Source organism: Alosa sapidissima, chromosome 14 (assembly GCF_018492685.1).
Source record: "Alosa sapidissima isolate fAloSap1 chromosome 14, fAloSap1.pri, whole genome shotgun sequence".
Classification (NCBI taxonomy): Eukaryota; Metazoa; Chordata; class Actinopteri; order Clupeiformes; family Clupeidae; genus Alosa; species Alosa sapidissima.
This window is the reverse complement of record NC_055970.1, coordinates 29,215,543-29,239,186: the sequence shown is the minus strand read 5'-3', so window position 1 is coordinate 29,239,186 and position 23,644 is coordinate 29,215,543. Positions and strand designations below refer to the sequence as shown.

General features: G+C 40.7%; 4 protein-coding genes and 1 long non-coding RNA gene across 7 annotated transcripts; 2 read left to right on the top strand and 3 right to left on the bottom strand.

Moving 5' to 3' along the window:
• Nucleotides 1-198: 198 nt before the first annotated feature.
• Nucleotides 199-6,806, top strand: zgc:162297 (uncharacterized protein LOC555865 homolog). The gene is made up of 6 exons (XM_042060715.1): nt 199-362; nt 459-541; nt 2,368-2,548; nt 2,749-2,899; nt 3,061-3,188; nt 6,181-6,806. The coding sequence occupies exons 1-6, from the start codon at nt 290-292 to the stop codon at nt 6,369-6,371; spliced, it is 807 nt and encodes a 268-aa protein (XP_041916649.1). The 5' UTR covers nt 199-289; the 3' UTR covers nt 6,372-6,806.
• Nucleotides 6,514-10,536, bottom strand: si:ch211-260e23.9. Of its 2 annotated transcripts, none has more exons than XM_042060719.1 (4): nt 10,405-10,536; nt 8,898-9,069; nt 8,557-8,704; nt 6,514-7,351 (listed from the first exon to the last, which is right to left on the bottom strand). In XM_042060719.1, the coding sequence occupies exons 2-4, from the start codon at nt 9,031-9,033 to the stop codon at nt 7,123-7,125; spliced, it is 513 nt and encodes a 170-aa protein (XP_041916653.1). In that variant the 5' UTR covers nt 9,034-9,069; nt 10,405-10,536; the 3' UTR covers nt 6,514-7,122. The 2 variants fall into 2 exon arrangements, with proteins under 2 accessions (XP_041916653.1, XP_041916654.1); XM_042060720.1 differs by having other exon boundaries at nt 8,557-8,701.
• Nucleotides 10,537-10,844: 308 nt separating this feature from the next.
• Nucleotides 10,845-19,833, top strand: LOC121681140 (protein C19orf12 homolog). 2 transcript variants are annotated; one of them, XM_042060717.1, is made up of 3 exons: nt 10,845-11,031; nt 11,594-11,787; nt 19,082-19,833. In XM_042060717.1, the coding sequence occupies exons 1-3, from the start codon at nt 10,874-10,876 to the stop codon at nt 19,345-19,347; spliced, it is 618 nt and encodes a 205-aa protein (XP_041916651.1). In that variant the 5' UTR covers nt 10,845-10,873; the 3' UTR covers nt 19,348-19,833. The 2 variants fall into 2 exon arrangements, with proteins under 2 accessions (XP_041916651.1, XP_041916650.1); XM_042060716.1 differs by having other exon boundaries at nt 10,848-11,031; nt 11,582-11,787.
• LOC121681144 lies at nt 14,876-16,294 on the bottom strand. Its single transcript, XR_006022004.1, has 3 exons — nt 16,146-16,294; nt 15,026-15,485; nt 14,876-14,936 (listed from the first exon to the last, which is right to left on the bottom strand). It is a non-coding gene; the product is annotated as an uncharacterized LOC121681144 (long non-coding RNA).
• Nucleotides 19,834-21,785: 1,952 nt separating the features above from the next.
• Nucleotides 21,786-23,427, bottom strand: plekhf1 (pleckstrin homology domain containing, family F (with FYVE domain) member 1). The gene is made up of 2 exons (XM_042060714.1): nt 23,249-23,427; nt 21,786-22,893 (listed from the first exon to the last, which is right to left on the bottom strand). Exon 2 carries the CDS (start codon nt 22,885-22,887, stop codon nt 22,009-22,011), a length of 879 nt encoding a protein of 292 aa, XP_041916648.1. The 5' UTR covers nt 22,888-22,893; nt 23,249-23,427; the 3' UTR covers nt 21,786-22,008.
• Between the last annotated feature and the right edge of the window lie 217 nt (nt 23,428-23,644).

Sequence of the window (23,644 nt, the reverse complement as noted above, 5' to 3'; positions counted from 1 at the left end):
GTCATTTTTTTGTCATTAAATGGGTGCTCCCCATTTATGCAAATCTTTTGCTGATGACGACAGTCAACAGCAGGAGGAGGAATCTCTGAATTTTAATAGACCTTAAACACACATTTTGGTGGTTTCATGTCGTATTTTATATATAGCTTTAGATCAGAGCGGATGAAACGGGAATGACTGCACAAAATAGGAAGTAATAAATAGGCCCAGTGCCGCCCAAACAAACTTTGCCCTGTCATGTGACCGCTTTCAAAATAGGGATATCTTTATTTCTCGTCGACAGTTTAAAATGAAGTTTGTCAATCTGTTTGGGAGGATGAAATCAGTGGTCATTGGGATGATTCATGTTCGGGCTCTTCCAGGTTAGGCATGTTAATTAATAAAGATAATAATTTGCCATTCCGTAGATCATGATTATGCAGGACAATTTCCACTCTAGGCTACTGTTTTCTCAACAGGCACCCCCTTGAACACTGCAACCTTGCCGGAGATAACCGAAGAGGCCTGTCGTGAAGTGGAAATTTACCAAAGAGCTGGACTCGTAAGAGCTAGGCTAGACCTACTACAAATCGTGAAATATACACGACTGGACAGTTAAAATATTCCCATTTAGTATAATTTCTTGTGCACAATGGCCAAATTAAATAAGTAGCCTATGTCCTCTTTGTAGACGAAGTTGTGGAGACGTAGCCTAAGCCTATATGGTAGCTTTTAAAAAAATGTTAATGGGCAAGACCACCATTTGCCAAGAAAACATGTAGGCATAGCCTAAGATTTGAGACGGGCAGAACATTGATTTATTCTGTAGGCTATCATTTCGTAATCGTGTGGATACATATGGGGCAATTCCCCAAGAACACTACTTATTTTAAGGAGGTGGAAATCTGCTTTGCATTCTGCTCTTATATGGCTCAAAATGTAGGCTAGGCCTAACATGATTGTGCAGGCCATAAGTAATTGACTATCTCAGTGGTCTTGGAATTATATAGGCTTAATGTTTTTGTATGGCCTGTTAATGTCAGATTTTGACATTATGGAGGGATCTTATTGTGTTTACGGGTGCATCCTACCCTAGTTTAATCCCAGATAGCAAAATCAGATTGGCAGATATTGGACCACAGCCTTGCCGGTGCCACTTCTGGTCCACTGTATATAAGTATATAAGTATACTCTTTTGATCCCGTGAGGGAAATTTGGTCTCTGCATTTATCCCAATCCGTGAATTAGTGAAACACACACAGTGTACACACAGTGAGGTGAAGCACACACTAATCCCTGCGCAGTGAGCTGCCTGCATCAACAGCGGCGCTCGGGGAGCAGTTAGGGGTTAGGTGCCTTGCTCAAGGGCACTCAACTCTGTTGGACCTTCATCACCTTTAAGTTGTTGTGAATATTATAAAAACATAAAATGTTATTGAAAATGAAGTAGGCTACAACTGAAAGTTTTAAAAAGTGTTTGGACCACATCTGGCAAATGGTGAGGCATTTTTCGGCAAACTGCCAGTGGACTGCCTGAAAACCAATTAGCAAAGTGCCAGTAGACCACCAGATTAGGTCTGTAACTAACGATTATTATTTTCATATTAAACTAATCTGCCGATTATTTAAATGATTAGTTGTTTGATTGATAAAATGCCAGAATATAGAGAAAATGTTTAATCATTGTTTTCCAAAGATCAAGATTATGTCTCTAAATACCTTGTTTTGTCCACACACTAAAGATATTTAGTTCACTGTCATAGGGAGTAGGTAAAGCTGAAAATATTCAAGTTTAAGAAGGTACAATCAGAGAATTTTGATGTATTGTCCTTAAAAAAATGACACAAACTGATTAATCGATTATCAAAATAGATGGCGATTAATTTGATAGTCGACAACTAAACAATTAATTGATTAATAGTTGCAGCCCTACACCAGATCTTTCCACCAGCCTATTTCTAAGATATTGATAGTCCTTTACAATTATTATGCAAACATTATGCAACAGATAGAGGATGCTTTTCATTTGGCTGGCATGTTAAAAAGTAGTGGATGCTTCCTTGGCCCATCCTTCATCCATTCACCAAGTTTCATGAAAATTGTTCAGGTATGTTTTTGCATAATTCTACTGACAGACAAACAGCATCGAAATACTTCTTTATTTTTCATAGGTGAGCTGACATTCAAGGTTCCTGGAATAATACCAATGAGCCCTAAGCCTGTCCTAATCAAAAATCACAAGGACACAAGAAGCCCTATAGACCCTCAATTCATGATAAAACAAAATGTGTGATATAAAATAATATTATACAGGTTCTGTTAGCTATTGGATGTTTATAGGCATATTGAGGCAAGCCTAGTTAATGTGTCTGTATACCTCATGTGCAGGATGGATTGATAATTGAGAACATGCACGATATTCCATACACATTTGATGTTGGACCAGAGATCTGTGCCAGTATGACAGCCGTCTGTGCTGAAGTTAGGCGTCTCTGTCCATCCATGCCACTTGGAGTCCAGGTCTTGTCTGCCGCCAATCAAGCTGCACTGGCTATAGCACTTGCTTCAGGTGACTACTGAGATTCCTAATTTCTTCAATGTTTTTAACAACATAGCTGGAGGCTCATGCAACTAACTGAAAAACAATTCTTTGTAATAAGGATGAACAGTAAAAGTTCTGCTGAATGCAAATCCCTGTTTTGCTATTTCTTTGCACAGCATTTGTGGCCTACAGTGTATAACCGATGCAAATGACTGTCTTTAACCAAGGTCTGGATTTTATCCGAGCGGAAGGATTTGTATTTTCACATGTTGCTGATGAGGGTCTCCTGAATGCTTGTGCTGGAGATCTTTTGCGATACCGCAAGAAAATAGGAGCACACCATCTACAGATCTTCACTGATATTAAGAAGAAACACAGGTAACCCTAAGAAGAGAACCACAATACAAAGTATGAAAAACAGGTAGCACCTTCTCTACTGTGGATATTATTAACGATGAGACCATGGGGATGTTTAACATTTAGGAAAATTGCAGAAACTGCATGCCATGAAACAGTAGGGGTAACAAATTCTGTTTCAGCTCCCATTCTATAACGGCTGATGTGGGAATTGTTGAGACAGCCAAAGCTGCAGAGTTCTTCCTCTCTGATGGACTCGTCATTACGGGAACAGCCACTGGGGTTCAGGCTGATCCCATTGAACTCAGAGGTGAGTCGTCGTTGTTATACCAATATATTGTATTTTCCATTTATTGCACCGGTGCAAACAGTGGTGCGAATTGCTATTATTTATTCTGCAAGAAATGAGGAGTAATTTTAGGTTTGCCATATTTCCGGCAACTAGGGTCAACTAACTGGCTGTCAGTTTGTTTTCTGGCTGCTATTTACAGTTCACATGCAACCCTGCCTCTCTGTGTTCTGTATGTCACCAGTTACTATGTTAGCCCTGCAGACTGCCAGGGGTGGGGTAGGGACATTCTCTTTGTGATTAATGTGCAGTGCCCAGAGAGATCAGGTGACATTTTAGTACTTGGGACATTTTTGAAACGCATTGCTGACAGAATAACAGTCTAGTGCCTTAGGTTAAGTTAATGTAATTAGTTAGTAAACACCGAATCCACAATTATTAAATGTATAGGCTACATATAGGAGTGCAGTCTGTCATATCTGGTGCTCCAGAGGATCACCGTTGTACAGCTGAGTACATACAGCACCAGATAACTAAGAGGACATCTGCCGTGATGGCTGCTTTGGTAATTTAAACGTGATTTAACTTACTGTTCCAATGAAACTATTACTATCTTGTTTTAGAATGGTTAATGTTAGACTGTCTGTATAATCCGTATAGATCACAAAGCTCTAGTCAACTTGTTATTTGCAATGACAGTCACAAGAGTAGCCTACACACTACACACACAAACATATATCCTGCAGGGTTAAAAGTTTATTTCATGAAACCAGCACTACTCGGTTAAGTTATACAACCCTCTTTCCAAATAAAATGGTATGCTATTACTGTCCCAAAAATGTCCCATTCTTGCCTAATATAGGATTCCAGCTGCTCAACAGTCCGGGGTTGTTTGTTGTCTTTTTCAGTTCATGATGCACCAAACTTGACAGGTCTTGATTGCTGACAGGCCATATTAGCACTGAATTCTTCTACTATGGAACCATGCTGTTATAATATGTGCAGAGAGCAGTTTGACATTGTTTTCCTGAAATAGTTCAGGTCTTCCCTAAAAAAGATGGCAGCATATGTTGAAACCTGTATCATTCAGCATTGATTGTGCCTTTCAAGATGTGCTAGCTACCCATTACCATAGGCACTAATGCACCCCCATACCATCATAGATGCTGGCTTTTGAACTGTGCACTGACAACAAATTGTATGGTCCCTCTCCTATTCAGCCTGGAGGATGTGGAGTCCATGGTATCCAAAAAGAATTTCACATTTTGATTTGTCTAACCACAGGACAGTTTTCCACTTCAGTCCATCTTAAATTATCTTAGGCTCAGATAAGATGGCGGCATTTCCTGGATCATGTAAAAAAGTGTTTTTTTTTCTTTGCTTGCATGGTAGAATTTTAACCAGCATTTGCAGATGAAGCGTGAAACTGTGTTTATCTGAAGTTTTCCTGAGCCCATGGTTTCCATCAAAGACTTAGGTCTGTTTTCAATACAGTACCATCTGCGTTATTTGTATATTGTTGAATTATTTGCCCACACAGTTTTTCAGTCATGAATACCTCCACATCTTTACTTATGAGGGACTCTGCCTCTTTGGGCTACTCTTTTTTTATACCCAATGATGTTGCCAGGTAACCTAATTAGTTGTGAAATGTTCCTCCTTGTGTTTTTTTTAGCAGGGTACAACTGTTCCAGCCTTTTGTTGCCCTCGTCCCAACATTTTTAGACATGTTTCTGGCATTCCATTTAAAATTAGTGTATATTTTTATAAGATGAGAACAACTTTGTTTCAACATATGATATGTTGTCTATGCCCTTTTTTTAAAAATAAATATGGGTTTGAGTGATCAATGTGCTTATTTACATTTTACACAGCGTCCAAAACTTTTTTGTTTTAGAAATGCAGTTACTGTTAGTTTAGGCATATGTAATGGTAGCCAGTTGGTACAGCACTGTGCATTGAGTAAACCTCATTCTGACATCGTATGTGAAATGCTACGACAAACACTAGCATCTGTGGGTTTCAACCTCCTTGCTAGCACGGCCCCCTCTTATGTCTGGGGTTGAGAGTTTCAGTCCTGCATAGGGGTGTACTTGGTTAATGTAGGTAATATCTTATCAATAACATTTCATTTAGAATTTGCTACCTATAAACAAGAAGCAGTGGGCTGTCATTGGTTATTTTGTTGGTCAGTCAGCAGGTTCTTCCACTCTAGTTCTCAATTTCTTTCCCAGTCCACCTTTCTTTCTCATTCACTTAAACATACGGTGACATGCAAATAGCCTCATTGATTAGGAATGCAATCCTTTTTCTATGTCGACAGCTACGCTCCAATACTGCAAACCACTCCCAGCCTCCTGCATGTCCACTCTTGTACAGACATTGTCACTTTTTCCGCAGTTGATGAAACCAAAAGTCGGGATGTCCAAATGTATTAGTGCAATTCAGTTCCTCATACAACCTCCATATGCTATCTGTTTACTTATTTGTGCCTTTTGGAGCAGAACTTTAGATTACAGTTTTGCTCCTAAGTGCCCAATGTGCCCATGAAGCTGGCCCACTGACCTTATAAAGAGCAACCCTGCCTGGGGAGATAAGATGCTGTACAGTCTGGTCCCAGACAGGGCCAGCCATGGGCATACGTCCCGCTTCCTGTCTATTCCTTCTGCAGGGTTTGCTCGAGCTAATATAGACACCGACATTGCCGGCTATTTTTAAATCCTGCTTCCAGATGGCTGGTGAGCATGCAAGCCTGTAAACACACAGGCATGGAGAAGAGGCATAGCCCTGCTGCCTAGTTTTGGAAGGTTGCCTGTCACCCCCTTGGTGCTGCTCCATTAGAGTGGTTCTGTGGTCAGCTGGGGGACGGAGTTGCCAGTAGAACTCAATTTAACTGGAAGCAATCTCAGACATCATGGCCACACGTGCTGAGCCTGCCCAGAATGCCTCATAGTACTAGACTGTAAATCACCAATTGGACAATCATAACTATGTTGTTTTGGTTTCTTTTCAGAGGTTGCACAGGCTGTGAGAACCCCTGTGCTGATAGGCTCAGGGGTGACTGAAGACAATGTGCAGCACTACCTCGATGCAAACGCTATGATTATTGGCTCCCATTTCAAAAGAGGAGGATATTGGGCCAATGAAGTGGACCCAGAGAGGGTGAAAAGGTTCATGGGAAAGGTGGATGAACTCCGGAAGTGAAGCAGTGCACAGTATTCCGTTCAGTGGCAATGTATCTCTGTGGCTATTTTTGGTAAATACAACTGTAAAACATAAGCTTCCAGTCATAGCAAATTATGCTGTATTCTCATAGGTTCAAGTTAAAAATCCACAGCAAGTTTATGAAAACATATTTATTTGACTCTTTTTTTCAGAAGGGTGTTTTATCAAATATATATACTCGGTAATACAAAATGACTTTTACAAATATTTACAAGATTTCCGCAACGAAAGTAGCAAACATTTCAGAGCACACCACAATTTAGCAGTTTCATAAGTGAAATGCATTTTGCACACTCAAACCCTAGCTGTATTCTACTACACGCAAAAAGGAATAAATGTACTTGCAGATAATTAAGTTATTTTTGTTTTTGACACATTACGAATGCAGGTATCAATAAACTGTTTAAAACATGATCACTGTTAAATATAACATCTGTAACCAAATACACACAATACAAAAAGAAAATTTAGATTTTAAGGAAAAGGTGAGGTCAACTTCAGTCTACTCGGCTGAAAATGTGTAACACAGTATCAGAGTTAATCAGCATTATACGGCAGAGTTTTGAAAGAATGCCATACAAAACTTCCACTACGGACACAACATATACCTCACAAATCACTACATGCATCATAGAGATCAGAAACACATCATATCCAGGTGGTCAGGGTCATGTCAGAGCTCAAAGGTCAGGATTTCAGTGGCTGTAGATAGGGGAGCCTCAGGGAGAGCTCAGTAGTTGCAAAGGCGTTGGCAGGGCTGCTTGAAGAAGCCATAGCGACGGTCGGCTGGCGAGAAGCGAATCCTTGCAAGGTTCTGCCTCTGGAGGGCACTTCGGGACAGCTTTCTGCGGTCCATCTGGGTCTTGCCACACTGGATGGGGAGCACGTCTGCACTGCATGGCAGGGGGCTCCCCCACCCAGCAAGTCTCCACAACAGGTGGCGTTTAAAGGGCACAGGCCTACAGAGATAGTCACATTATTACAGAAAAGCCCCAAGGCTTATCTATCTGCAAACGTGACACTGAAAATAGCCTCAGCACTTGCATTAGGCATGCAGAGCTGTTTTACATGTGGTCTAGCACTCTAATTCCAGATCTGGATCAGACATTTCATGACATGGACACACCTGTCTTACTCAGCTCAAAAACAACTTTCTCCCAGCTGTCTCTTTCTGTCCATACTATTCATTATATAGACACAAAATCATATAAAAATTAGGGCTGTCAAAATAACTGATTAATTTCGATTAATTAATTTGAGAAAAAATAACTGATTAAAAAAATTAGTGCAGATTAATCGATTCCGTATGACCTTTGACCCCGAGCTGTTCTAGTCAGTAAAAATTAGACTGTAAAATGAAGGAGAGAGAATAAAACGTGCTGCCTGGATCATTGATTGGAACATTTACTTTTAAAAAAGGCCTGATGGTGTTGATAAAAAAAAAGTGTTGAAAATAAATCCTCTGCAATGTCTGCAGCAAGGAATTTGCATATCACCGGAGTTCATCAACTCTATAGTCGCACATCAATGCAAAGAAATAAGTGTTGACATTGAGGGGAGTGTTAATTTATTTTCATTGTGTCCCCTAGGTTATATCTGTGGCCTGAAATGCCTTGTATGTGAAAAAAGAACTTCTTCCCGAAGCACTTTTGAATTTATTTCCTCAGCATATTAGCTCATATCATAGATTATTATGGCAATTATTTGAACAGTGAAAATAATAATAAAAGAGTCTTTGAACTTTAATGTCACTAATGCTGATTATTCAATGATTCATTTGAATTTAAAAATATTTAAAATACTTTCACAGCAAAAATTATATATGCGATTAATTTAGATGAATTAATCACAGAGTATGTAATTAATTAGATTAATTTTTTTAATCGATTGACAGCCCTAATAAAAATGTAAGACCGGCTTTACGGTACAACATCGGTAGATCATGAAATTGAAATACATTTAGTCACCACACCAGCAGGCTTCTATCTGGTGTGCTCTGCATAGTGTTGTCACTCTAGACTCCCATTTAAAAGTGGCTATCCATAAGACTTGTGGTATCCAGAGCACAACTACTGACTATGGCACCCAGGTCATGATAATATAGAATATGAAAATAAACTAAAACCTTGGTGGGAAAATCCACAAGAGGTATCTGTTTGTTTACCTGGGAGAACCCTCTTCGTCTTCATCCGATGAGAGTTCTTCCTCTTCCTCTGTTCTTGGTGACACCATCTTGTACACAGACATGCTTGGATGTTCAATCAGAAGATTCTCCAAAGGGTCAACATCAGCAGAGGACAGAGACCGGCCTTCTAAAAGACAGTGTTACATTTAGTAAAACAATATAGTAACTACCCATAGCAAAAAGGACATGCTGTGTCCAATATAGATTATTGTTTAATATAACACTGTTTTACATTGAAATTACTGTATATTATAATTTAATACTGTATTATTATATTTTAAATGGACCATGTGAAGACATCAGCATGCTGTTTGACTCACCATGAAGGTTGATTATGATCCATTCACCGTCGTCATACTCCAGTAGATCCTCACCATTTTCATTCTGAACACTGTTGCCTCTTATAATGGCATCCTCAATGTTGCCAAGGATATGGGAGAGCAACTTTCCGATCATTATAGAGATGTCTTGAGTGCCCCCTTTGATGAAACTCTGCAATTACCACAATGGTGAATTAGGTTGCCATCTACAGGTTTGAGAAAGTTTTTCATGTTGTTTTGAGTCTGAAATATCTGACCCTGATTACACCTAAGATAGGCATGTGGAAATTACAAATGGAAAGAAACGTGTCACACTGGAAATAGAGTCCACCTTGCATAATCATGAGAAAAAGTAGCATGCACATCTTGTCTTATGTCTGGTTATGGCTCTTGGCACTCAAGCTGACTGGCCTTTGACTTGGTATCCTTTACCCCAGTTTATTTTAATCCGCTACTCAAATTCCTCTCCAAATTTAGAACGGATTTTCATAATATCCTTAAACACACAACACTTTTATCAGAATCAGATTAGAATATGAATAAAGGGTACATGAAAGTATGGAAAAACAGTATTCAGTTATACAACCAGAGAGGGTTAATACAACCTATGTTCCCTCATGCAAAACTGTGGTGTGTCACCCAAAAATGGAAAGCAGTCTCCAAAAAAGCCAACAGATAAGCCTACTCTATTTAGACAGAGACACTAGGCCCTGCTTAAGGTACATGACAGTTTGCATGCAACATCAGCAAGAATGCATGACAGTATCACTTTTCCGTTTGGTTGTTTAATAGACTACAATTCCTCACAAATTGCAATATAAACACCACACTTGTCTACGGGTAGGCTATGTCTTCTCTATTTCTCCCTAATGATAGACAACGATGTAAACAAAGAAAACTATCTAAGGAAAGCTATTCTTTCACACAAACTCGCGTCACATACGTACGTCACCGCCCATTTGGACGTGCAAACAATCTTTTGTTTGTTCGCACCTCCAAAAGCATGGCGTACCTCCCAAAAACGTCCACAAATACCCGTATGTTTGTGTGAAAGAATTTTTAAGACTTGGCATGGGAAGTCCACATCATCAACTGTAGGCTACTGTAACAAGAGTCAACTTTTGGCAAGCCACTTGAACAGGAAGGGCTGATCAGCTGTAACAGACTGATGACCTTATTTAAACTAGTGTGTTTACCCATATGTATTACAAAGACTGTACAACAGTTATCTAAACATAAAGGCGCATGCACATATGTTGGCCTACATAGTTACACTGGGTAATATACATACACCGTAAAAAGTGTGCGCATTTCAATTTTAGATTTAGCAAGATAGGCTGCTGTAATGCCCACAAATCGAAGGTAACTACTATGTCGTCGTGGACAAGCAACACTAGAAATCACAAGAACAAAGGAATACACTGGAAAATATACAGACCATCTCCTACAACCGTATAATAGCTTACAACTGACAGTTCTTGTACATAAATTGTTACGCTATAGTTACCTGTTTAAAGCCTGATAACAATTCTTGCTGAAATGTTAAAGTTGCTGATGTCCCACTCTTTAAATGCTATGTTAAAATGTTCTCATTTGCAGGTTTGTTTATCATCATAAGACACGTCCCTGCTCGTGAACGTCACTTAACCCACCCCGTGGGTGGAGCTTCCCAAATGTAGCCTATCGAGATAACATTCTGTTCCTGTTTACGTTTTCGCCCTGGCAGACTTTCTTGTGTTGACCTTTCAGACAGACAGTCTAGTCTCATAATAAGAAATAAAATAAACGAACCCCCGTAATCTATAAGTGTCATCCGTTTATTTGTCAAGGTTTCATATTTCTGTAGAAATATAGGGCTCATAAAAAGTAGAAAAAAGTAGGCATAGCCTTTTACTTCGCGGTAGCCTGTGTTGCATGGCTACTGCATGGAAATCGAGAACTGTAGGCTACAATGTGGTGCTTGTCCCATATGTAGCATGATCTCTCAAATCAGGGAAAGCACAAAGCAGTCACCAAAGTTGACACACACACGCACACTCCCAGAAGTCATTGCGTTATCGTTGCGTTTCGAAACTGAATGTAATGCACCTCATATCGAAATCTCAACTCAATACGGAGAAACCACAGACAAGCGGTAAGTTAACGCCATTCGTTTATTCTTTGAATTTGGCCTACATAGCTAAATGTAATATGGCGAGCCCACGTTCTAAAAGTCTATCGAAATCACATCAGGGTGGGGTCAGATGATTTTAAAGCGTCAAGCACACTTTCTGAACCTGGAATAGCCTACTTTGAAATGATTACGCGAGGCCTAGATCTGACAGAAACTATGTGACACTACACAGCCAACTTCAAAATTCGAAGGCGTAGGTAGGTTAGGCATGTTGAGAGAAGAATTTTATCATCACTGTAGCTAGTGAAGTTTGGAGGCACATTGACAGGGCTAAAGCCTACTTAACCTAGGCCTATACTTTAAATAAACTTTTTGACAATTCCAGCTTACGTTCTTTCAGGGGAGGTCAGGAGAAGTTGAAGTCCATTGTAAAGAGAAAGTGGCGGCCTTTCATAATGCATCGCCTCCATATTCAGTTTTACCAGTCTAATTCGTTTTTTATGTAGGCTACTATGTCTAGGCCATTCATTAATCGTGTTGCGTGAAATGCAATTACGTTTAATTTCGACAGTATAACCGGCAGGTCTGGACAATCAAAACCTTCAACTAAAGTGACTATGCCTTCCCGAATGGACGATGTCATGCGCCTATGCAGTAACTTATCAGCAAATCAGAAGATAAAAGTTGCAGTGAAGAATTCGGGCAAAGGTGCTGCTGTTGCTGGGGGAACTGCTTTCATCGGAGGACTACTTGGAGGCCCCCCTGGACTTGCCGTAGGTAAAGTGAAAGCATTTGGTTTCTACCCGTTTCTATTTATTTAAACTTATTTATTTCAATGGTGGGAATAATGCACGCACATTACATATGAGCTTAAAATACAAAGCCCACAGACTGTGTGGTAGCCTGGCTCAACCAGCCTACCCCAAGTAGCCTATCCTAGTGATGGGCAAATGACCCTTTGGTGAAGCTGAACCACTTGGAACAATTGTTTCGAAAATGGTTAATTACTCGAAGCTTCAGTAACAGCAACCTTTCCTGGTGAAGTGCCAAGACTGCATCTAAATTATCCCGGCTAGACAGGAGGCTTAGTAAAATAAATAAAGATTGATCAGGAGCGATCAAAGTTTTCCCACATGTCTCTCTTCCTAGATGCTTCCATAGTAATGAAAATAAATCGATACGAACAAACTAGTGCTTGTCACTGTAGACAGGGCCGCGTTTGTGCATTGGGCAAAGGGGCTGCTGCCCCGGGCACTAGGGGGCACCGGCGCGGGACATTTAAAAAAGAAAACAAATGTCTTATCGTCACCTGTCTTTCCCCTTATCAATGCATGCTATCCCAGACAATAATGGCTTCGCATGAGACAATTAGGAAATATGAAAGCGAAAAAAGAAAGAGCGGCAGCCAGACGTTCTCAGTAAGGCGCGCCAAAACCACGGCCGTACCCAAGTACGCACTGTGCGTATCAGGCTACTCGAGAGAGAATTGCCCGTGTGTGTGTTCACACCAAATAGGCCTAGGCTACCATAACTTCCTAACTCTGCACAGTATTCCATTAACTGCATGACAGCAGGCTATTTACAATTTTCTGTAAAGTAAGTTTGTAAACACGTTATCAAAATCAACTTAATGCAGAACTATGCACGCGCGCACCTTTTGTTTGAGCAGGAGAGCCTACATACGCATGCTACAGAAGTTGTCGGCTAGCTTGTTGTTTTCTATTACTATCTATGCTGGTTATCAGCACACAATGTTATAAGCTAATTCATTAACTCGAGACTCATCATGGGTATAACACGTTTTAAACAACGAAAACAGAAAGGATGGAGACAGCAAAGGGAGAGGAGTTATTTCATGGGCAAGCCGCAAGCACAAGGTAGGCAAGATTATTGTGCTTGTCAAAATGGCTAGCATTACCGCTGATGATTAAAGCCATACGTCAGTGGTCCCCAAACTTTTTCTTCCGAGGGCCAGCTCACTATGGCTGGCTCTTAAGGCTACGTTTATACGGTGACGATGAAAAGAGAAGACGCAGAAGTGGCGTCTCGTCTTCATTTTTTTTTCGCGTTTAGACGAGCTTTCTCAGGGGGAAATCTTTGTTTATATGAAGACGCAAGAGTATGTGATATTCGATTGGATATGCATTCCAGACCGCTGGGTGGTGGTGTGATAGAACCCCGGTACGTCACCCGCAGACATTCTAATTTGACAGTTTAGCCAGAGAGGTAATCAAGGATCCTTGGTTTAGCCGTTTAGACGGAGACGTAACCCGGGTCGTCTTCAAAACTCTACACTCTGGAAGGAGTCTTCAGATTTTTGCGTCTTCAAGCTCTGTTCTAGAATCTTTGGTTTGCAGGTAAGCCTACATTTCATTCAGTTTTCAATGGTAAACGCGAAACGGCGCCAAAACAACCACCAGTGGACAAAAACAGTATTACACGTGTACTGTTAAGACTCGCCATAGAGAATGAATGGGGAAAATTACGGAGGTTATAGTTTGGCGATGTCATACTCTTGTACGGGCCAGATGCTATATACCACAGATATGGTTATGGTTATGGATTTGGGGGGCCACCCAAAATGAGGTGGCGGGCCGTAGTTTGGGGACCACTGCCATACGTGAACGTAGCCTTCGCTAGAACAAAACTAAAGGTAACTTTAGCCTTTATAGGGCTATACAAAGTTGTCCAAATAAATAGTTCGTTGTTAGGCGTTGTTGTAAAGATATTGCATGTGGATGTCATTAGCCTACTATGTAGACTACTTTTTAACTGACCAATGCAGGAACCTAACCGGGACAAATATTATTAAAGCGTTGAAAGTTAGGTGGGTGTGTGCGTACCATCGCATTCATTCCTGCAGGGGCCTTGTCCACTTTTTTCAAAACGAGGATCAAAATAGTGATAAGTCCACGTCCACTCCTGTCCCTGACAACGTTACCGTTATCGGCTCCAACACCCCCCTTGTTTGTATTTGATGTGGCTGGGCTGTGTGTGTGCGCTAGACTGCGTGTTTCAATGTATTTGACGTCGTGGCTGGCTAGGGCTGTGTGTTAACAATGTATCATGATGTGGCTGTGTTCGTGCCCGCCAAACTCTAGGCTACAATGTTTCATGAGTTCAGAGTTCGGGAGTTGCACATTTTAGGCTGACCTGGGTACCACTGGCAGTTTTTTTCAAGCCTTAGTTTAAGTAATTCATTGATGGTAATAATATAATATTTCATGGTTGATTTTGTTTTTGTGCATTGCCCCATGTTTGTAGGCTAGGCCTACTTGTTTTTTGTATGTTGGTACAATTGTATGTTGGTTAACAGTTCCACAATATTAATGCAAATTTCATTTTTACATTATCTCATAATTTAATTGCCTCTCTCTCTCTCTGTCTTACGTATATTGATAATAATAATAATAATAATAGTAGTAATATATATTGAAAAAAAATGGGGGCCTCTGCCCCCGGGCCCCAGATGACCTTAACCCGGCCCTGACTGTAGAGGCTACAACGAACCAAACACAATGTTGTGCAAAAGTTTTTTTGCTTTAAGTGCGCTACCATTCAGACTCTGAATGAGCCGGTGCCAGTAACAGATTTTTCAGCACCAAAGCAACCTTCGGAGCAGTAGTTCAAATGGAATTGGAATTGCAGTTAATGGTCTGAAGCACGTATCGAAGCTTCTGTGTCAGACTGCCATCACTACCCCAGCCAGGCTTCTCGACTGACTGGCAACTCTTGGTTTCTCTTGTGCCCACAAGATGGCGCTGAAATGCTGTTAGTGAGCTTTCATATCTATGGTGAGCTTTAAACTTCACCTCATGATGGTGGCAAAAAAAGGCCTATTGACAATTTAAGACTCCGGGGTATAGGCCTACAGACCAGTACCATCTCAGGGATAGAATCCCATTATGCCAAATGTCTATATAATGCTATTTAGCCCTAACTGGGGTAGGCTGGTAGATGTTGTCTTACAGCCTATAAGCTAGTTAGGCGAAAACAGATTAGTCATTAGGTGTACTGTGGACAGAATTGGGTTGATAGATTTGTTTTATAAACCCCAGTCTGTATAGCCCTACTGTGAAATGGATGGGAGGTTTAGGATTCCTGTGTCTGCTTTTGAGTTGTCCAAACATATTGCAAAAAAGGAATGGGGTGGATGATATTTGAAAGGCAATTGGCAAATAAAGTTGGCGAATTAACTACATTAATTTCATGCAGTTAATTTGAAGCTGCCATTCATTTCAGTTCCATAAGCCCCTTTCAGACATACACTGGAATCTGGACATGATCTAGATGTCACGCAGGTGGGCTGTATGTATGAACACAAAAGGGAAAGACGCGGGTAAATTTGCACGATGGTTGGAAGCTGATGGTGTCCACTTATGACTTCATCATAATCAAATTCATCCATTCATTCTCGTTCATGACAGACTGGCACTAATTTGCAAAAACGGGAAGTTCCAGTGTAGGCTACTACTCTCCAGAATTATTGGCACCTTTACTCTCCAGACTCTCCAGAACTCTCCAGAATTATTGGCACCTTTGGTAAAGTTGACTAAAAACTTGTATAAAAAATTATCTTTTGGTGATTTATTGTAGCCTGACGAGCCAGACCCACATTAAAATGTAGGGTCTGGACACTCACCGTTCGCAGTGCTCAGTCCGAGGTGCGGGATAATCAGTTGTCTTTCAAATTCCCTCTGCACGCGGCAGCGCTATGAGTCCCATGCGTTTCCCACCAGCGGAGCTAGTTGGCTAGTTCAAACGTTTGCCAACTTAATAAAAGCTTAACTCGTGTCACACTGTTCGCCAGTAGCAACATCCATCTTATTTGTTTTCAAGTAGCAGGGAATTCAAGCCAAACCGTTGCAACTCTGCCATCAATCATTATCTTAAGCCCACCTAACGACTCTATACACGATTTCATTGGCCTGATTAAGTTTCGATTTCTGGAGCTCACAAGCCAACGGAGAGTTGCTAGACTAGCCCTGGCAGCAAATGTAATTCGCTGCCGCTAGGGGCGCGTCTAGATTTCTAGGCTAGATTTATTGTGATCTCACAATGAAAGCAATGAGGAAAAATCCAACCTTGAAGGGAAGCAATTTTATTCAGAGAAAAAGGAAACCAATTATTGGCACCCCTAGTAATCTTACAAAATGTAACAGAAGAATCTTTCTATTTATATTCAACTTCTTTACGTTAATCAGAGTGTCTGTGAACCCTCAGAAGTAGTTATTGACTTTTTTCCCATTAAGGTATGAAGTGACCCTAGTAATTTTTCAACATGTCAAAGACAAGAGAATACACTAAATTTATATAAAAAAGAAAGTGTGTTGACGGAAGTCGGAATGGCTATAAAAACTAGGTACCTTGTTGAAAATGCCCATTTTACAGTTATTAGTCATTTTACAGTTATTAGTCAATTAACAGGTTCTAATCAACTGAAAATGTGACAAACATGCTTGGACAAAGACCCATGGTTATCTGGCCCCCATGCACAGTATAGAGGATAGTAAGAGAGGCAAAAAATTGATAAGAACCACTGTTGGAGAGTTACAGATCATCTTGGGGTCACCAAGTCCCCCCAAAAATCTTCAAAAGTGACCTCGCTGCTAATAGATTATTTAGAGGGCATGCCAGGTAAAAGCCTTTCCAGTCATTTAATTACAAATGTAAATGGCAGGAGTTACTGAATGGTACAGTGGCTTTGTCTGGAATTGTGGTCTATTGTCAGATGAAATTAAAATTGTGCTCTTTATCAAGAACCACTTTAGGTGGGTTTGGCGTAAATAGAGGAGCGACTATACTGAAAAGAACCCCATGCCTAATAAGAATTATGGTGGAAGGGCTGTGATATTGTGGGGGCTGTTTTTATTCCCAAAGGCCTTGGGAACCTTATTAAGGTGCATGGTATCATGAAACCCAAGAAAAACCTGAACATTTTGAACGGAAATCTGTCAATCTCTGCCAAGACAATAAAAAGGTTCATGATTGGATTATTCGTCAGGCCAATGAACCGAAACAAAAGTCCAGATCAAAACAAAAATGGTTTACTGAACACAAAATCAAGCTTCTTCCATTGCCATCTCCCTGATCTAAAGTCCATAGAAAAACAGTGGGGTGAGTCAAAGAGGAGAATGCACAAGTGGGGACCTAGGAATCTGGACGATTTGGGGAGATTTTTTAAAGATGAATGGTCTTAAATCCCTTGCTTTGTGTTCTCCAACTTTATGGGGTGTCATAAGAGATGAGCTGTTTTATTGTCATAGGCTTAAGAAGGTATTACAAGCCAATAATTGTGGGTGACATGTTTTTGTACCTGTTTTTAGTCTACAAAGGTGCTGTCATGAACAATTTGTTCCGGCTTGCGAAAAAGTTCTGGATGACGTAATAATCACGTTCCGATCTCACATTAAAGGTGCGATTTGTAGGATTGTTACCGAACGTTCTGCAGGCCAAAATCAAAACACTGGTGAACGTTCTCAAGACTACCAGACGCGAGCCTCTTCTGGGTTGCCAGATGTAATGAAGACTTAGCTAACATTAGTTGACCTGCAGCTGCTTTAACATTTCTCCAACCATGACCCAGCTACACATTACGGAAACAGTGAAAACAAAAAATACCTCTCTAACCAACGTAACATATTTAGCTGAAGTTAGCGATGCAGATGAAGTTTAGCCTAGGCTACCTGTTGTGGAGAAATATGGCCAGCTCTGCGTCAGACTTGATATTCTTCGTTTGACGAAGACGTCACCATCTCAGGAAGCTCCTCCGATGTCCACTTAATTTGTTTATTGTTTTAATTTTGGAAATTTGCCTGCCTCTTGTAGGCGTTCATGACTACAACTGACAGCTGTTGACAGTTGGCCTTTGCTAATTTGGCAACCCAAATAGGAGGACGCGCTAGCCCATTATTAATACGCTATTCTAGAATTAATCGTTCAAAACATAAACGAAAATTCCAAGACATTCTGCCCCGTAACTCATTTTTTTCATGGGTTTTACGGGGTTTTACGGGTTAGAGTAATGTTGTCAAATAAGCCATTACTTCAATTCATCGTGTTTCCTTACTCTCTGACAGCATATGGTGATCATTTTTGGAATGGTTACAGTTTATTTTACATTATTTCCTACATACTGGACCTTTAAAATGTTTCTCATAATTCTGGAGGATACTGTATTCTCCCTCCAATGTTATGCTCATTCCGCAATAAAGTTGGTTTAAATGGTTGATATGTTTATACAAGACCTGCATATATAACTCAAAGCTTCTTTAAAAAACAAAAACAATTTGTGATTTTATCATTTAAAATGTAGATGTGCAACATCCAATTTAAAACCAACCTTACTGCGGTTATGTACAGAGCCCAGGAGGTGTCAAGATATTTTTGTGTATCGAGAGAACGTGCGCTCATTTTACTAAATCGTGCACACGTTTTACTAAATTGTGCTCTCAATTTAGTAAATCGTGTGCACAATTTAGTAAAACGTGCACACGATTTAGTAAAATGTGCGCATGTTTTACTAAATAGTGCGCTCATTTTACTAAATTGTGCTCAAAACATGTGCACGTTTTATTATATTGTGCGCACGTTTTACTAAATTGTGAGCTCAATTTACAACAATTAAAATGAGAGCACAATTTAGTAAAATGAGCACACTATTTAGTAAAACATGCGCACAATTTACTAAATCGTGTGCACAATTTACTAAATCGTGTGCACAATTTACTAAATCGTGAGCACAATTTACTAAATTGAGTGCACAATTTAGTGAAATGAGCCCACGCTTTCTGGATATATACGAAAAAAATTCCAGGTTTTCTCATCAACCATTTGAACTTGTCTTATTAGCATTATTGAACCTATATTGTGCACCATACCCCGACAGTTGCCTATAGTGTGTCAACCTCCTCACCTAAACCACCCAGACTATTTACTCAGGTATGAACAAGACTCACCCGGGCCGTGTCCGTGCGTGAGGGTCATGTTTGAACACTCGATTCCGCGTAAGATAGGGGCCCAATTACCAGGGCATTGTCCGCTGTACTGATGTATGATTCTATCCTGACAGGGGGTGCAGTGGGTGGACTCCTCGGTTGCTGGATGACCAGTGGCCAGTTTAAGCCCCTCCCACAGATCCTCTTGGAGCTGCCACCTAACCAGCAGCAGAAACTCTACTCTGACATCATGTCCGTGCTCGGCTCGCTGGACTGGACAGATGTGGCACAGCTGACTGCTCTGGTCATGGGTAACGCCACACTCCAGCAGCAGGTGGTTGCCATGCTGCTCAGTTTTGCCACGAATGAGCTGAAAGCTGAGGTACGGTACGGAGATTGACCATCAGAGGACTTCACTAGAGCAGATGAACATAACTGACCTACTCTCTGGAACAAATGCGATGCTTACAGAACAGTTTTATAAGCTACTTTATGAAGGCAGAGACAATGCAGATATGTTTTTTTTTACCAAAATGCCTTCCGCCTATTTAATGTTCTGTTCTACAAATCATGCTCATAATTCATTATGTGTCCAATAACATGTATATAATGGTCATGTTGGCAACTAAGGAACAGAAGTTTGTCTCTTTGGCTGAGAACGTTATTAGGTAGGCACCTTAAAAACACATCAATCCTCAAAAAAGTGCCTCTCTGCTCAGAACCATGTCTACATTACCTTACATACCATTAAACTAAATTATTAGAAAGGATATGTTTTTGTCATTTTTGTATTGCAATTATCAGATACGGGTTTTGGATTTTACATCTTCTAGTTTGAAATATATGCATTTAGGGTTGTGTATTAAATTCAATATCTGAAGACAAATGGGTGATGATTCATTTTTTATAATCATCGTTATAACCATCGCCACTTCCATACCATCATTGGTATCCTCTCCTTTGTTCGTCATGATTCCTAGCAAGAGCTAGAGAGAGTCATAACTTCCCTTCTGAGCATGCTTAATGACTGCAGCTGCATTTGTAAACCTGTTTGTGGCTTCTGTGCTGTCTCTTAGTTATATGTTGTTTTTTTGACTGATGCATTTGCACTGCTCTGCATCTGCAAGTATGACATGAGAAATGGAAAACCATAAGGTCAGAGATGAGGTCAAGCATATCACCACATACATTCTTGCTTGTAGTGGCATGAACTTAAATTATGAATATTTTTTAGAACTGTAACATCTGTATTTTTAAATTAAGATTTGAATATGATTTTTCCATAAAACAGGCACTGGTTTACTTTGAACAATGACAGTGAAAGAAATACTACTTCATCTCCTAAAGCAAAAACATGATTAAATCTCCCACTGATGCAACCTTCAGAAAAGACTGTCTGACACACATGCACGCACACACACACACACACACACACACACACACACACACACACACACACACACAGCGGTTGCTCATGTTGTAACCCTCTCAAATAAGTGCAATAAGAGTGAGATACTGTGTGCTCCTCTGACTGGTGTACGAGCAGCACGCCAAGCGCAGATAGAAAGTCAGCGCAAGTTCTCTTCAGTACACTGCTGCAGTGCAGGGTGGATACGGACAGTGGTGATAACTGCAGGTCCTCAGCGAGACAAAATGGCAGCCGTATAAAAAAAAAAAAAAAATAGAACCCCACTTGGAAAAACACAGCATATCAAGCTATGTGAAGACACAGTGGTTATCTTACACGGCATATGCTGGAAGAACATTGAGGCTCATCCAGACATGACAGGTTAACTTGGGCATATTGTCTTTGAAATCCACGTGCACCCTTATCTTCCACCCTCTCGTGTTCATATCACAAGCAATGTGATGCAGGGAGTGCACAGCTCCAACGAGTCGTGCATTTGCTTCATTACCAATAAACATTTTAAGATTGCTGTGTCTACTCTAATGTTGCATGACCGTACAGTAATGGGACTTCAGAATAACTGCTCTAAAGTAGAAGACTGTGTGAACCATATAAATAATCTGTATCACTGCTTGTAATCTGACAATCACATTAGCACATTATATTTGTACACTAATTAACACATTCACCCAAAGAACTAGAACACATCCACTATATTATATATTAATTAAACTGCCAAATCATCCACTGACAATTGACGAGTTTGGTTACAAAACGCCATATCTCCATTTTAAAATCATTAAAAAGTCATGTAATTTAATTGTGTATTTCAGGTAATGTCAATAAAATTGCAGTTGTGTTGTTTTGATTGAATAAATCTAAATCAAACAACAATACCCAACTACATTTCTACTGAAATTACTTGGAAAACAAAATGTAAAGAAATTATTTATGAACTCTTCAATTGTTTGATCTGCAGAAAATGGCGGCTTTTCTCCTACCTAGTTCTAAATGTTCAACATATCTCGGACTGACTGTGGCACATCTCCAGCAATGGAATGAAGTTCTACTGGATGGTGTAGAATGAGAAGCTTTATTTCTCGTCACTCGTGATTCAGCAGAGAGCAAAGGTCTGTGATGAGATCATGTGCAGTAAAAAAAACACATGGTTTATAGGACTGCTAGTTCTTCTTGAGTACATAAATGTATCAAATAGTATGCTATTCTGCCTTTAATGAATCACATTTGAAGCTGAGAGCTTCTTTCATCTGGAAAATAGAAAGTGGCACATTCTAGTGCTACTAAGTGGATTTTTATCAAGTGTTTCCTTTTTGTTTAGAGCTAAATCCTTCAGGTAATTGGAGAAAAACAAAATCGTAAAATGTTTAGACCAGAAGGTTTTTTGAGTACATTTTATTTGATATATCTTAAAGTGCAAGTGTATTTTTTTCATGTGCCTGTCCAGAAAAAAGTACACAACAGTAGTAGGCCTACGCATATGTCAGTAAAACACCTAATATAATTTGCTTAAAACAATATCAGGATAAACCTACTTCAGTTGAATATATCAGGAAATTAGTGTGAGTGTGCCTTGCCTATTTCTTAAAAATTCAGTCTTTGTCGTGCTCCACCAGTTTGCTGTTCTTAATGGCTTCAGGCTGTCAGTCCAGGAGGTGTTAGATGATCTGGGTTAAAATAACAGTAAGGTGAGCAGGAGCCATCTTGCATGCTGACCCATTGAGTGGGCGCATGGCTCTCAGCTGGCTCCTCGCACTCCTCTCCGCTGGAGACATCGTCGTCAGGAAGCGTGTGTTGCTTGTCCTCCACGGAGCCCTTATGCCAGTTTCTGCTGTTCCACGAGTCCCCCTGGGTCTGACCCTGCTGCTGCTCCCCCTGCATGGTGGCCATGCACTGCTGGCAGACGCGCACCGGCTTCCTGGAGATGTTCTCCAGCACGGCCCGTCCCTTTGAGCAGGTGTTGCAGACGATGAAGCCGCAGCGGCGGCAGTGGTGGCGTCTCTGCGTGACCCCGAAGCGATTCGAGCAGCGCATGCAGATGGCGGACGCACGGTCGGGAATCCAGGAAGCGGCGAAACTCCCCCTCTTTTCGGACTTGAGGCCGAGGCGTTCAATCTGTTGCAAACGACACTCCTCGATGTGTTCCATCCAGGCTTGCTTTTCCTCGAGCGAGGCAGCAGCCACGGAGAAGGACTTGCGAGGCGTGCGGAGCAGCCACTGGTTGGCCATGCCCAGCCCGTCCTCCAGGTCCTCCTGTTCGACCTCCTCCAGTTGGATGACCTGCTGCCTCTTGTGCCATCTTCCATGAAGAATTATACTCCCATAGATCAGGATGTCATTGAACAGATAGAAGACCTTCTGTTGCGGCCGACGACGGCACAGCTTCAGGAGTCGTCCCTCTCCCACCAACACACGACCCGGCTCCATCAGCGACTTCCCAGAGGGCCCAAAGGAATTTTCCACTGCCTGGATCCGTTCCCGGTTCTTCTGTTCGAATGGTGTCTGGTCCACCATGACTGACTGGTTTGGCAGAGGAAAGAAGCAGTATAAGTTAACCTGTTGACCTCAGATCCCATCACAGTGCAGTCCCACTTACTTATCTAGTCTAGACAATATCTGTGCTATTTTACCCATTTAACTTCACATCCTAAAAACAGCAGTCAACTCATCTGTCAGACTAAAGTCAATAAATATTCAGAATCACCACAAGCACTTCACGCTTCACTAGCTATTATGAGCAAGGTAAATGAAAAGCTAACACTCTAGCATAACTGAATGAGTTTAGTCCCATGGTGGCTCTCAGTAAACATGGGTGTTAAATGTTAATTTTACAAAATCCAACAAAACAAACACTGAACAATTATTATGGAAATACCTGGCAGTGCGAAGATCTGAAAAGACGTTTAGAGGTGAAATTCAGTTTCTTGAAGGTTGAGCTATGGTGTATGAAAGTATCTTCCAAACAAGAGCCGTTTCCAACTTATACCTGTACTGTACAACTACCAACTACTCAGCTTCGGTCTTCAGAGTTTCATGTCAACAGAAGACTTGCCTCTTCATATGCACGTCAAACTCGTTGTTCCTGTTTTGTTGAGGGGAGTTCCAGTTTGAGTTCTCAGAAACAAAGCATGGGTTAGATAACAAAAGAAAAGAAATACGTTTGTTGTTTGTGAATGTTTTGCAATGTACCTGGTTCTAGGATTTTAAATATTAGGATTATGATTTTTTTAGTCTCTGCAGGTTCTCTTTAAGTACACAGAATGTTTTGACA